The sequence below is a fragment of the Pseudorasbora parva genome, chromosome 2, assembly GCF_024679245.1.
Source record: "Pseudorasbora parva isolate DD20220531a chromosome 2, ASM2467924v1, whole genome shotgun sequence".
NCBI lineage: Eukaryota > Metazoa > Chordata > Actinopteri > Cypriniformes > Gobionidae > Pseudorasbora > Pseudorasbora parva.
Window position 1 is genome coordinate 47,346,940 of NC_090173.1, and position 14,936 is coordinate 47,361,875.

Genomic DNA, 14,936 nt, shown 5'->3' on the forward strand with positions numbered 1-14,936 from the left:
TGGAGTATGAGAAAAGCTCCCAAAAGTTAAACCAGCCATTTTCTTAGTAGTGGACTTAAGTCAGAATCAATGAATAAAATTACAGCCATCTTTGATCAAATTTACTTGGGGTGCCATTAATTCTGACCACAACTGAATATTATAAATCAAATTATTAATAATAAAGTTTAAAAATTACAAATATTACCAAAAACTATACTAGTATACTCTCAACGTCAACGATACTAAAGTCACACTGATGTGAACAAAAACACGGTATAGTGTCCATCATAGACAGTGAAACACTGAAAACATCAAAAATCTTGTAAAGCAAAAATGTATTGGCTGTAAAAAGCACATAATTGATATTGACATTTTTATCACACAGAAAAATCAAATCTCGCCACAATTTCCAGGCAGTAAACCAATTATCTGCATTTAATCTCATTGCAAAGAGGAGAGATATATTTAAAACCACTGCCATTTATTTGACTGCCATTAAGGTGACTTTTTTATTTTTTATTCTTAGCGAAAAATTATTAAAAAAAACATGGCTTTGTTCACAGACAAGCCTTTTACTTGGACAGTCTGGAACAGATCCAGCCGTATGCTGGTTAAAACAGAGGCTGAAAGTGTTATTCATCAACAATATTTAACCATTATTTATCATTTTATAAAATTTCATCTCAGTCCCATTTTGTTACAGCAGCAATATTTCTAGAATTAGTTTGAAAAGGCTTGAAATTGATGTTGAAAAATACTCTGACAATAGTGTAATCTGACCTGACGGTTCATAGACATTGGAGGCATTTCTGAAATGCATTAAAAAGATGAATCAATTGGATCTGTTAGATACTTAGAGCAAGTAAAACATTCTTTTCAAAACTTTTGGCCTCATTTACACAGAAAAGTTTAAAAGACAGTTCATCCAAAAATTACATTTCTATTATCATTTATTCACCCTCATATCATTCCAAAGCTGTACAATGTATATATAGTAGCGAACTAGTTATACCTTTTTTGGTGTTTAATAGCAGACAAACCTATCGTCAATGTCAAATACACTGGCGTTCAAAAGTAGTCAATTTTTTTTATAATGTTTTTAGAAAAAGTCTCTTATGCTCACCAAAGCTGCTGCATTTATTAAAAATACAAGAAAAACAGTAATATTGTGAAATATTATTAAAACATTTGAAATAACTGTTTTCTATTTGAATATACAGAATATAATGTATTCCTGTGATCAAAGCTGTATTTTCAGCATCATTACTCCAGTCATCAGTGTCACATGATCTTTTAGAAATCATATAATCTTTTGTAACTATATATATATATATATATAGTTACAAAAGATTATATTTAAAATGAATGCTGTACTTTTGACTGTTTTCAATATTGATAATAATCAGAAATGTTTCTTAAGCATCAAAGGATCTGGTGACACTGAAGACTGGAGGAATGATGCTGAAAATTCTGCTTTGATCACAGGAAAAAAATTATATTTGAAAATATATTCAAATAAAAAAACTTTTTTTGTATTCTTAATGAAATAAATGCAAAGTTCGTTAGCATAAGAGACTTCTAAACACATTAAAAATGGTAGTATATTATTTTATGTTTCATAAAGAAACTTAAAAATTCCATGGGTTTGGAATGACATGAAGGTGACTTCGCACTTACCGTATAGCAAGCACTAGGGCCAAACATTCAAGCACAGCTGCAACTGCGGCCACTATAATGGCAGGTGTGGGCAGGGGCTGCTGGGTAACCAGTGGTCGTAGGAAGCAGGCCAAAGAGAGAGCCAGGAAAACACAACAGCACAGGAGCATGTCTAGGAAGGAGCTGAAAGTTGGACTGGCAAACGTCTGGACGGGAGCATGTGTCTTAACCTGACAAACAACAGAGAGAAATAAACAGAACAATCGATCAAATCAAGCGAGACCTTTGATTTGAAGGATACTACCTAATATAAGATCTTTACGTGAATTTTAAAAGACAGACCACCAGATGGCAGTACAGACAGCACAACAAATAAGACATTTTTTTGCACTTAGCACAACTCACAGACACAGTCTGAGTAAAAAAAAAAAACACTGAAACATTAGAAACATAGCGTGACATAGTGAGAAATGAAAAATACCAGATAAATGAAAGGAACGCCTTACCTCGTCCTGGTAGCTGGTCCTGTAAGCCGACTCCAGGGATTTGTCTATGAAAGTGTGGCTCAACTTGTTAATGGGCGGTTTGAAGAAGTAATCTTTCATCAGACTGCAAGGCCGAAGCACAGAAAACTACATTAGATTGTGGAGGGAATCACATCTATTTTCTTACATGCATGCAGAAAGTTTGCATAGAAATGAGGCATGTTTGTGGTCAGAGAAAAGAGAAAAATGCACATGGTGCGGAGCTATATCAGCGCATAAATATATATATTTCACTTGAAAATATTCACTGACAAAAAAGGAAAATGGCTTGTTTTTACCCTTCTATTATGTTGCAGGTCAAGTTGATCCTTTTTTGTTTTTTGAGTCTGAAGTTATGTTTAACTTTTGTTTTTCTTGCAATTTTGTGACCCTATTCTCATTTAGGGACATGCCTAAAAATTCTGAGTGCATCTGAGTACAGCATTCTATTCAGGTCAATCTGACCTGCATATCTTGATTAAAGGCAGCTATACACAAAACCAAAATAATTGATGTATTTTGTTATGGTATTTGCATGTATGCATTTACCAGAAACTTACGCTGCATTGAACATGTACTTTTTTCATTTATTGCGTGTTAATTTTTCTGCGTTTTAGTGCTGCAAGCCTCACACTGTTCAGGAAAGTAAACAGAACAAGTGATTTTTTCCACACTTCCACTTAAAAATAACACAATACTGTTTATAATATTCACAGATTATGAATTTATGAAAAAAATCTAATGTTAATCATATTCTCATGTTTATTTTTTGTAATGCATGAGAATCAATTTCATTTTGACCACTTAAATGAAAGTGTTCCTGTTATGCTATTTTAAAGGTTGTGATTGGTCAACTCTGCTCTGATTGGTCCACTCTGTCTGATTGGTCAGATGGCTCAGTCTGTTGTGATTGGTCTGCTCTGCTCTGATTGGTCTCATGTCTGAAACCAAACGTCTATTAGCGAATCTGAAGCCCAGGCCTGGCACAGTGGAGGAAGCAAAACTGGAATTACTGACGACTCATTTCAGCCAGTTTCAGAGTTGGTTCTTTCTTTATAGACAGTAACAATATTTATCTGCACTTTGATCTGTGAAAATTTGTAGACATTTTACAGTCACAAACAGCTACTATAATATTGGAAAAAGCATAATACAATATACATTAAGAGAGCTATATCAGGGTTTATAGCACCAAGATAAACTGGATTATAATGGTTGCCAAGTATTTTTGCACTAAAATACTATATGTAACTGTTTTGTACATTGTTAACGTTTATAGAGGAAGACAAGAAAAATGGACTGTCCGGGACCGGAGGACACACATAATACATCACAGCACACTACATCAAAGTGCATCAAGTGTCCCTCTGGGAACAGCATGACCTCCGCTGGCGGGTGTTAAACAATAACGTTCCATCTTGTCTGACATTTTTGTCCCAGCGGGCCCCGTCCTCACTGCTGTCGTTCCCTACCTGTCCTCCTTTATCACATCCACAAAGTGAGCGTCACTCCTCTCACGGAAGTTTTTGGAGCGCAGTGGGATGAGGGCGGAGTGGTCCATCGTTCCCATGCTGCTGATGCCTCCTCCTCCAGGCCACTTCTTCTCTTTCTCCTGCAGCATCTCACACAGAGACGTCTGGCTGTGGGTCAGGGGCTGCTCCAGATGAGGGCTTAACAGGCCATTAAGGGCCTTGGGACTCCTGTCTGGCGGTCCCTGAAGAAGATTCAGATGATACAAACAATGAAAGAATCGCAGCACAATGTTGTTAAAAAGAACCTTACCTATCAAAGTCTTGATTTTGTTTTTGGGTTCTACAAGAATAGGTTTTCAAACAACATGTTATTCTCCTTATATTTTCCATTGTTGCAGCTCCTCTCTTCTCAATCTGCCAGTAATACTCTGTTGTAGTTCCGGTCTCTATAAAATCCCTCCCTCTGAAAAGCTCAATCTGCTCTGATTGGTCAGCTAAATCAGGGTGTTGTGACTGGTCAGCCGCTTTGAGTGTGTTTAGGAAATATCAACACACTACTAACTCACCTCAACCCTTTATTTTGCGAATGACTTGGGAAGGAATTATTTAAATGATGAATATTGTGACAAGTTTGGTCCCGGAAGAAAACTCCTGACTGCACCATTGCAGTCAGGAGTTTTCTTCCGGGACCAAACTTGTTTCAAAGAGTTTCAAAAGAGTTTCAAAGAGTTCAAAAATGGAGGCATCTCTGTGTCCAGATGTTTTCCTTTTATCTATTGATTGATCTATTTTTTAATTTATTTTTTATGGGGGCATTTTTATTATTCTCAATAGTAATTTTTACTAATACACAAAAAGGCACTATAGTAAATACAATTATGAAGCACACTGACATTCAAAGGTTTAAGGTTTGTAAGATAGCCATCAAGGATGCATTAAATTAAACAAAAGTGACATTATTTTGAGCTTTCTATTTATCAAAGAACCCCTCTAAAAATGTAGCAGGGTTTCCACAAAAATATGAAGCAGCACAACTGCTTTCAACCTAGATAATAATCAGTAATGTTTAAGCATCAAAATGTTGATCAATGTTGAGCATCAAACCAGCATATTAGAATGATTTCTGAAGGATCCTGTGACACAATATGTTTTTTTATTATTATTATAACCAATAGGTGGCGCTATATGTTTGCCTTTAATGAAGCATTGCTCCTCTAATCTAAGATATTTTGATTAATGGTTCTTTTTCCTGTATAAAAGGTTGTGTTACATTATTTATTTGCACTCCATTGTATATTATAAGTTGCATCAAGCAATGTAGTTTTTAGCAAGGCAAAAAAGAAACACACCTTGCTTTTGATGGTTTTGTGTTCAGGATCTGTGCAGCTGTTGTTGTGAAGTGACCCATCCTCAGAAGCTAACACGCTACACGAGGGACAGGCAGACTGAGGGGAGAGAAGCAGCAAAACATGGAATGGAATTACATGCAACAGACAAACACTTCACTTAATTCAATAAAAAAACTAAAGTTAGAAACAAGATGCCACATGGAAAGAGCACTGACCCAACAATCTGTTCACAATGCTAGTGTGCTGATTGTTATTAGCACATTGCTAGGTGATTGCTATGGCATTGTTAGGTATTTAACCCTGTAAAGCCTGACATATGGGACTTTTATTTTAATGGAACAATTTATTGAATATTTAGTCAAAGTGTTAACTGTTACTAAATATGAATTATTGAGTATAATTTCTGATTAATGGCTCACATGGAGCCCAAACCTATGGAGACAAAATATTAGCATTTTATTCCGAGGCCTAAACTTTTTTTTTCTCACAAAATTATGAAATTTGTCACAGTTGCTGATATTTATAAGGCCAAAAAGTAAGATGACATTCTGATGGCTTATAAAAGTAAACCAATAAGATCTATATTAACAGACTACTTCCATGCCTGATAATATTCCAGACACATACATGTTCCTAAAGAGATTTTTGTTAGGCCCAGCAGTAAGATTATGCAGATTGTTGTTAATTTTTGCTATCAGTTTGTTTTGTTACATAGTTTGTGTCAAGTTTTACAGATGTAGAAAAGTTCTGAGATATTAAAAGTGTTATATCATCACTGCTTATTCTCACTCTATAAATACAAGATTGCTTGTCAAATAAATAAATTAACTTAAAATCATTTTAGTAGACCTGTAGAGATTCCAGAGTGCTATGTGACCCAGTTAAATAGACTTTCAGTACTCCTGAAAATAGGTTAAAGGGATAGTTCACCAAAACATGAAAGTTTCTTCATCGTTTACTCACCTTCATGATTTTCCATGATTTCCTTCTGCTAAACATATAATACTTCAATGACTTCAATTGTATAGATGAAAACAACCCAACAAATTTTACAACCCCAAAAAAACATTTCACAAATTATTTTGTTCAACAGAAGAAAGTCATATTTGGAATGACTTAAGGGTGAGTAAACAATGATAGAATTTAAGGGGGTGGGGGGGGGGGGGGACTTGGTTAAAGACTTGGATTCCCATCCTAAACATAGACAAAGTTTCAAAAACTAATGTTGGACGTTTGATGGAGTATTTCTGTGTCAAAAATACTCCTTCCGGTTTCTCACAAGTTTCGGAGAGTTTTTTTCGAGTATGGCTCGGCTTGACGTGAACAGAGCGGAAGGTCCTTGTATGGGCCGTACGGGCTCTTCTCCCGGTGGGGTGCGCGCGCGTGACTAGAGCGAGAGAGGAAATGCACGCCCATAAACACTCCGCACCACTCTCCACTTTATTCCTATGGGTGACATTAAGCGACTTCAACGCTTCAGCACAGCATTCCGGGAAGGCAGCGTTGCATTTGAACCGATTTGAACACAGAAATGACGGGAAGCTTCACAACATTGCTTCAGTCGCGTTGCAAAGTGGATCTCCACAGTCACTGCTGTCACAGGACTTCACCAAATCATACCAAAGAAGTGTGTTTTTGACGGAGCGGTCCCAGCGATAAAGGTTCGGTCCTGCTTTGGAAGCAGCCGGTGAGTTAAACTGCTTCAAATGTCTCTGCTATTGGCTCGTCGCGTGAGTAAACATCAGTAAACGACACGATCGCGTGCTTCGTCATTCAAATGCGCTAACGGACTCTATTGTTGTTCTGTATAACGTTACACTAGTCTGACGTGCAAAACGTTTTTGCTTGCTACTGCTAAGGTTTAGTCGCATACAATAGTCCATAAACCGAATCATGTCCTCATAAACTGCGAGGAAAGACACACAAATGTTGACAGGCCACTAAATACAGTACATACCACAGAGACGGACGTCCTGATGTTGCTGTTTCTCCTGTTCAATTTATTTCAGCCTCCGGATCATATATCTATTAGCTGAGATCGATAGCCATGGGTTTCTCCACGCTTGAGGACGTCACCGCTTTGCGCATTCGTCATTCTTTAGCTCCGCCGACACGATACGCCTCCAGGCGCTCGGTTTTTTCCGGAAAGACTCGGTACAGCCCATATTTCTTTTATAAATATAATAAAACTAAAGACTTTTCGGAGATATGAAGGATGCAATACTACTCTATAGGTACTCAAGATTGACATGAGATTGACTGAAACTGAGTGATGCCCCCCCCCCCCCCTTAAATGTTTAGGTGAACTATACCTTTAAGATAAATGTTAAAATGTGCACCCATAAAAGCACAAGTGGCCCTGCCTGAAGCAGAAACAACGCAACCTTAGCATCTGTTTTCAGGTCTTCCTGCTTCAGTCCCAGTCTTCAGTCTATTGCAGTGATATTCCTCTGACACTTTCTCTTTTGTAATGTCTTTCAGCCATCTTTCTTTCCGCAGTTTTTCCTCCTCTTGCTTACTCTCTTTCATCCTCCACCATGAGCAGACAAGCCACTACTGCTACAAGTGTGTTGTGGCGCTTGATCCGATCCACACTCAACAGCGTTGAACGTATGAACGTTTGTTCATAATATTGAGAGAACCTTGCCAGAACGTTCTGAGAATGTTTCCTGTTGCCTGTGGTTTTCCAGTTGCCCTAAGTTTAATACCTAAGGGTTTGTTCAAACAACTGTAGTAGTGATGGCAGCTTTAACAAGCAGCTCAGAAATGTGTTGCATCTGCCATTTAACACTGGTCGTTTGAATATGCAGGGGATTAAAAATCAGCTGAGTTTGGCTTTGGAGATGAATAATTACAACAGACGGAGACAGACTTGCTTTCCCTCTCTGCTTTTTGCACAGGAGGAGAGAGCTGTGATTCTCCTGCCCTCCCTTATTTTATTTTCCACTATCGCTTGCAACCGAAGGTCCCATCAGTATTAAAGTGCAATGACGAGAGTATCTTTTGCAAAGGCTGCTGGGTAAAGATGCATCCTCTGAAAGGTTGCTTGTATGAATGCATTGTGAATTTGACTGATCGATCAAATTCAAAAGGATAGGTGGACACACTGCATTATGATTTCACAGATCTCACAGAGCTCATCTGACCATGATCATTTATTGATGTGCTCATTACGAGCCCTCATGGCCTTTCACAAATACTGCAGTGTTTTACACAATGCATCAGCATGGTGTGTTTCCAGCAGGGATCTTTCTTCAGTAAATGGAATAATGGTGTTCGGAGAACATTTAAGAGAAAGCAGCATGCATTGAGAAAAATGTAAATATGTATTAACATAAAATGAAAACAAATAAAACACCCGACACACAAAAGTCCGCTCCAGTGTCGGCTCCAGCCCCTGAGTCCATTCTTGTGTCGGCTCCAGTCCAGGAGTCCACTCTTATGTCGGCTCCAGTCCCTGAGTCCACTCTTGTGTCAGCTCCAGTCCCTGAGTCCATTCTTGTGTCGGCTCTTATGTTGGCTCCAGTCCCTGAGTCCATTCTTGTGTCAGCTCCAGTCCCTGAGTCCATTCTTGTGTCGGCTCCAGTCCCCGAGTCTACTCCAGTGTCGGCTCCAGCCCGAGTCTGCCCCAGTGTCGCTTCAGCCCCTGAGTTTGCTCCAGTGTTGGCTCCAGCCCCTGAGTCCACTCCTGTGTCGGCTCCAGCCCCTGAGTCTGTGCCAGTGTCAGCTCCAGTCCCTGAGTTTGCTCCAGTGTCGGCTCCAGCCCCTGAGTTTGCTCCAGTGTCGGCTCCAACCCGAGTCTGCTCCAGTGTCGGCTCCAGCCGGAGTCTGCTCCTGTGTCGGCTCCAGCCCCTGAGTCTGTGCCAGTGTCAGCTCCAGCCCCTGAGTCTGCTCCTGTGTCGGCTCCAGCCCCTGAGTTTGCTCCAGTGTCGGCTCCAGCCGGAGTCTGCTCCTGTGTCGGCTCCAGCCCCTGAGTCTGTGCCAGTGTCAGCTCCAGCCCCTGAGTCTGCTCCTGTGTCGGCTCCAGCCCCTGAGTTTGCTCCAGTGTCGGCTCCAACCCGAGTCTGCTCCAGTGTCGGCTCCAGCCGGAGTCTGCTCCTGTGTCGGCTCCAGCCCCTGAGTCTGTGCCAGTGTCAGCTCCAGCCCCTGAGTCTGCTCCTGTGTCGGCTCCAGCCCCTGAGTTTGCTCCAGTGTCGGCTCCAGCCGGAGTCTGCTCCTGTGTCGGCTCCAGCCCCTGAGTCTGTGCCAGTGTCAGCTCCAGCCCCTGAGTCTGCTCCTGTGTCGGCTCCAGCCCCTGAGTCCGCTCCAATGTCTGCTCCAGCCCCTGAGTTTGCTCCGGTGACGGCTCCAGCCCTAAAGTTGGCTCCAGTGTTGGCTCTAGCCTCTGAGTTTGCTCCAGTGTCGGCTCCAGCCCCCGAGTTTGCTCCAGTGTCGGCTCCAGCCCTAGAGTTTGCTCCAGTGTCGTCTCCAGCCTCTGAGTTTGCTCCAGTGTCGGCTCCAGCCCCTGAGTTTGCTCCAGTGTCAGCTCCAGCCTCTGAGTTTGCTCCAGTGTCGGCTCCAGCCTCTGAGTTTGCTCCAGTGTCGGCTCCAGGCTCTGAGTTTGCTCCAGTGTCGGCTCCAGCCTCTTAGTTTGCTCCAGTGTCGGCTCCAGGCTCTGAGTTTGCTCCAATGTCGGCTCCAGCATCTGAGTTTGCTCCCGTGTCAGCTCCAGCCTCTGAGTTTGCTACAGTGTCGGTTCCAGCCCTTGAGTTTGCTCTAGTGTCGGCTCCAACCCGAGTCTGCTCCAGTGTCGGCTCCAGCTGGAGTCTGCTCCTGTGTCGGCTCCAGCCCCTGAGTCCGCTCCAATGTCTGCTCCAGCCCCTGAGTTTGCTCCGGTGACGGCTCCAGCCCTAGAGTTGGCTCCAGTGTTGGCTCTAGCCTCTGAGTTTGCTTCAGTGTCGGCTCCAGCCCCTGAGTTTGCTCCAGTGTCGGCTCCAGCCCTAGAGTTTGCTCCAGTGTCGTCTCCAGCCTCTGAGTTTGCTCCAGTGTCGACTCCAGCCCCTGAGTTTGCTCCAGTGTCGGCTCCAGCCTCTGAGTTTGCTCCAGTGTCGGCTCCAGCCTCTGAGTTTGCTCCAGTGTCGGCTCCAGGCTCTGAGTTTGCTCCAGTGTCGGCTCCAGCCTCTGAGTTTGCTCCAGTGTCGGCTCCAGGCTCTGAGTTTGCTCCAATGTCAGCTCCAGCATCTGAGTTTGCTCCCGTGTCAGCTCCAGCCTCTGAGTTTGCTACAGTGTCGGTTCCAGCCCCTGAGTTTGCTCCAGTGTTGGCTCCAGCCCCTGAGTTTGCTCCAGTGTCATCTCCAGCCCTAGAGTTTTATCCAGTGTTGGCTCCAGCTCGAGTCTGCTCCAGGGTCTGCTCCAGCCCCTGAGTTTGCTCCAGTGTCAGCTCCAGCCCCTGAGTTTGCTCCAGTGTGGGCTCCAGTCTATGAGCCCATTCCAGCGTCTGCCTCCAGCCCTTGAGTCCGCTCCAGTGTTGGCTCCAGCCCTTGAGTCTGTTCCTGTGTCAGCTCCAGCCCTAGAGTTTGCTCCAGTGTTGGCTCCAGCCCGAGTCTTCTCCTGTGTTGGCTTCAGCCAGAGTCCGCTCTAGTTCATGAGCCCAGCCCAGAGAGTGCAGCACTGAGCATCATGACTACGGCTATTTTGTTTGTGTGGGATGCACACACAACCTTAGTTCCTCCCAAGAAAATTGCTCCCAGAGCCACCTGTTCTCCCAGAAACAGCCAAGGAGGACATCCCAGATCTGCCTACTCTCTTAGACATGGCCATAGAGGCTATCTCCAAGACTAAACTGCTGGCGCTTTGCTGGTTCCCTGAGCTCTCTAAGTTACAGACACCTCCTAGGTTCTCTGAGTTGTCTGCACCACCTTGGTACCCTGTATTGCCAGTACCGTGAAAGGCTTCCTTTCCTGCCTAAACCACCCCTCCCAACCCTCCCACCCTTATGGACTTATATGTCGCAAACACACACCTTTTGAGAGGGGGGTTTACTGTCACGGTTTGAGTGTGTTTTTTCTGTGTTTATTATTTGCATTTCTGTTTTATTCTATTTCCTTGTCATTGCTTCTAGTTTAATTAGCATCCAGTTTGTTTCTGTGGTTACAGATTGATTAGAGTCCTCAGATCAGGTGTGTCTAGTTAGTTCATCTATTTGTTTTCGTTGTATATAAGCCCTCTGTTTCAGTCAAGCCTTAAATGCATGACTGTTTTCCAATCATTCTTACATATTCTTTAGCAACCCAAATTTATATCTAACACAGTGGATCTCTCTACCTGTCGCAATAATAGAAAACTCTCCTGAAATTATTGTAACAATTACAGAAGAATAAAATATATTTTGTTACCTATTGGAGTTTGGAAGGGTTCAGTTTAAGCAAATGTTTTATACTATCATCATTGTCCTTGTCAGAGCTAATTTCTCAAATATATTCTCAAAACTATCAGCATCTTTAAAATCAATATTTTGATACCTGACAGCTTCTTCACCAGATCCACTATCAAGTGACAGTGACACTAATATTTGATTACATTCAGTACTTGCGCTGCAGTAAATCGCTCAGCCATTTAAAGTTTTGCAGATCATACTTATTATTGTTGTATTTTCTGTCTGTAGAAACTCTGAGTAAAACGTCACTTCATTATTGTGTATCAGACATTGGCACTTTGTGGAATAAAGGTGAATTGCACTTATTCCGTCATTAGATATTCAGTTATTGTCTCACACACCTGTGTCACACTGACCTTATCTCTGTCTGGGCCTGGTGTCAGAGCGCAGGCTGAGGAAGTGATGTCAGGGCTGAAGGATGTGGCAGTGAGAGACTTTCTGAGCTCACTCGCCACCAGAGCTGACGGTGGGCAGCTCCACTGGGTGTGTTTCACCTTCCTCCCAGATATCAGATACGTCTTAAGACCTGTAGAGGACACACACACAGAGAGACCATCAAGTCCCAGCAATGTTTGTCCATATTACTTTGATACATTGTACACTGACCTGTGAGGACAGCGCTCAAATGGAATCATCAATCAATTCCAAGCAAACACATGGTGTGTGAAGAGAGACACTTACAGCGATACACAGTAGCGCCTGTCAAGTCCACACTGTACATTTTTTGTCACAACCGAGACAACTTTTGAAGTTTGGACATTCCACATATATGTATACAGAAAATATTTAATATTTTTATACAATAACCAACAGTAGTTAATGGCTGGGCTTGATGAAATACAATCAACACCACTTTTAAAACAAAATTATTGGTCTGTATGGTCATGTGGTTAAAAAAACAACAACATCCAAACAATGTCACTTCCCAGTTCCTTATCCAATCAGGTTTTTAAACACCACATCATTTTGTAGGGAAATAAGAGGTCAGTACAACCAAGACACGGTCAACACATAAAGGGTTACTTCAACAACTAGCATATGGCTTTGTCTCAGTAGAAACCCTGGAGTATATTCAAATGATTGTGCCCCTCTACCCCCCATATCCATTTCCGCATGTTTTCAAGCCGCACATGGGGGATGGGAGATCCCACTCACAGCTCAGCTCGCAGCTGCAGTCACTCATTTAAATGGAGCAATGTGGAGCAAAGTAAGTGTTTCAACTTATCAAATTAATTCCTATTAAAATTTAAGCTTCCAAAGAAATTAACTGAAAATGCGGCAGACTGAACACGCACTGTGAACATAATTCCGCGAGAGCATCACGCTTACCTCACCTCTCATCACGAGAGCTCGTTCAGCTCATTCATGACAGTGAATGTAATCTGACTCCTGCAGTGTTAGTGCTGTGCATGCTCGCGTGGCGACTCACTCATTATATTGAACAGACACGTTCAGTATTTAATTGTACTGTCTGTTCTCCAACTGATTTTATGAAAATTAACGCGATGGGAAAGTGATCCAGTCACAGTAAACCAGTAGCGGTGGCTTTGGGAATGGCCTCACAGGGCAGCGAAGCATTCTGAGAATTGTTGTCTTTCATACACATAAGACAAAAATACATTTTCTGTCTTTTCTCAGTCTAGAAGGCACCAAATTCTAAAATAATTTCACATTTCCACTATATTAATGACCCAGTTTAAATACAGATTCATCTTTCCAGGGCTGAAGTACCCCTTTAAAAAGCTGGTTTAGCTGGTCTCCTAGCTAACAAAAGCCCACTAAAACCAACAAACCAGACCACTGTGACCAGTACCAACCAGAATGGCATTTGGTACCTTTTTTAAAAGCTGTTTGACTGAAGGTAAAATCAATCTAATTCCTGAAAGAAGCTGGAGATACAAACAAAAACCACAGGAAAGCTTGATAGTGGAAGTATAAAATAAGAAACATCGGGTGTGAGAAGTCAAGTGTTTTATAGCCACAACTATAAGAGTCACTTTACACCAAAATATTGCCAGATTTATACCCGGACATGCAGCTTCGGCTGACAGCAGAGCAACTAAAAACGTCTGGACCAATGTCAATGTTTCGACTAAGTGTCTGTGTTCCTGTCCTCACACACGTAATTCACCTGTCAGCAAACAGCAGCGTGCTGGCAGGAGATACATGAGCTGGCGTGGAGGAACAGATCTGGCGTAAAAGTCACTGTGCGGCTCCATATGGGTCTGGACATAAAATGCTCTTAAAACTCCATGAAAATTTAATGAGGTTCAAAAACTGGCATTTAAGATGACCTAAGAAAAAACCTGGGAGGAAAATATGTGTGGGGATTTATTACATTATATCTGTGTTACTTTTCCAATGTATTGATCAATTCTTAACTACTGAACATAGAAGGGCTGCACAATATACTGATACAACATACTGAAATACCATCATTCAGCACATTTCAGGCAGCATGACATGGAGCATGTAGGCATCTGATAATATAACATGTGGTGCAAAATACTTAATTTAATCTATTATGATTACCATTAACACTCATCCAGGGTGAAAAAACAAAAATGGGGGATATACAGTATTGTTCAAAATAATAGCAGTACAATGTGACTAACCAGAATAATCAAGGTTTTTCGTATATTTTTTTATTGCTACGTGGCAAACAAGTTACCAGTAGGTTCAGTAGATTCTCAGAAAACAAATGAGACCCAGCATTCATGATATGCATGCTCTTAAGGCTGTGCAATTGGGCAATTAGAGCAAAACCAGAGAGACGTGGAAGAAAACGGAAGACAACCATCAAAATGGATAGAAGAATAACCAGAATGGCAAAGGCTCAGCCAATGATCACCTCCAGGATGATCAAAGACAGTCTGGAGTTACCTGTAAGTACTGTGACAGTTAGAAAACGTCTGTGTGAAGCTAATCTATTTTCAAGAATCCCCCGCAAAGTCCCTCTGTTAAAAAAAAGGCATGTGCAGAAGAGGTTACAATTTGCCAAAGAACACATCAACTGGCCTAAAGAGAAATGGAGGAACATTTTGTGGACTGATGAGAGTAAAATTGTTCTTTTTGGGTCCAAGGGCCACAGGCAGTTTGTGAGACTACCCCCAAACTCTGAATTCAAGCCACAGTACACAGTGAAGACAGTGAAGCATGGAGGTGCAAGCATCATGATATGGGCATGTTTCTCCTACTATGGTGTTGGGCCTATTTATCGCATACCAGGGATCATGGATCAGTTTGCATATGTTAAAATACTTGAAGAGGTCATGTTGCCCTATGCTGAAGAGGACATGCCCTTGAAACGGTTGTTTCAACAAGACAATGACCCAAAACACACTAGTAAACGGGCAAAGTCTTGGTTCCAAACCAACAAAATTAATGTTATGGAGATTGGCCAGCCCAATCTCCAGACCTCAATCCAATTGAGAACTTGTGGGGTGATATCAAAAATGCTGTTTCTGAAGCAAAACCAAGAAATGTGAATGAATTGTGGAATGTTGTTAAAGAATCATGGAGTGGAATAACAGCTGAG

The 14,936-nt window shown here is 41.9% G+C and overlaps 1 protein-coding gene across 2 annotated transcripts in view; it reads right to left on the reverse strand.

The window, feature by feature from the left end:
• Positions 1-14,936, reverse strand: part of LOC137045789 (adenylate cyclase type 9) — a 95,361-nt gene that overhangs the window by 10,671 nt on the left and 69,754 nt on the right. The window contains exons 2-6 of one of the 2 annotated variants that reach the window (XM_067422670.1): positions 11,755-11,924; positions 4,984-5,079; positions 3,635-3,876; positions 2,145-2,247; positions 1,660-1,868 (exon numbers count right to left, since the gene is read on the reverse strand). In XM_067422670.1, the coding sequence (XP_067278771.1) occupies positions 1,660-1,868; positions 2,145-2,247; positions 3,635-3,876; positions 4,984-5,079; positions 11,755-11,924 (820 nt within the window). Of the gene's footprint in view, positions 1-1,659; positions 1,869-2,144; positions 2,248-3,634; positions 3,877-4,983; positions 5,080-11,739; positions 11,925-14,936 lie in introns of both variants that reach the window. The other variant, XM_067422661.1, reaches the window with a different exon arrangement.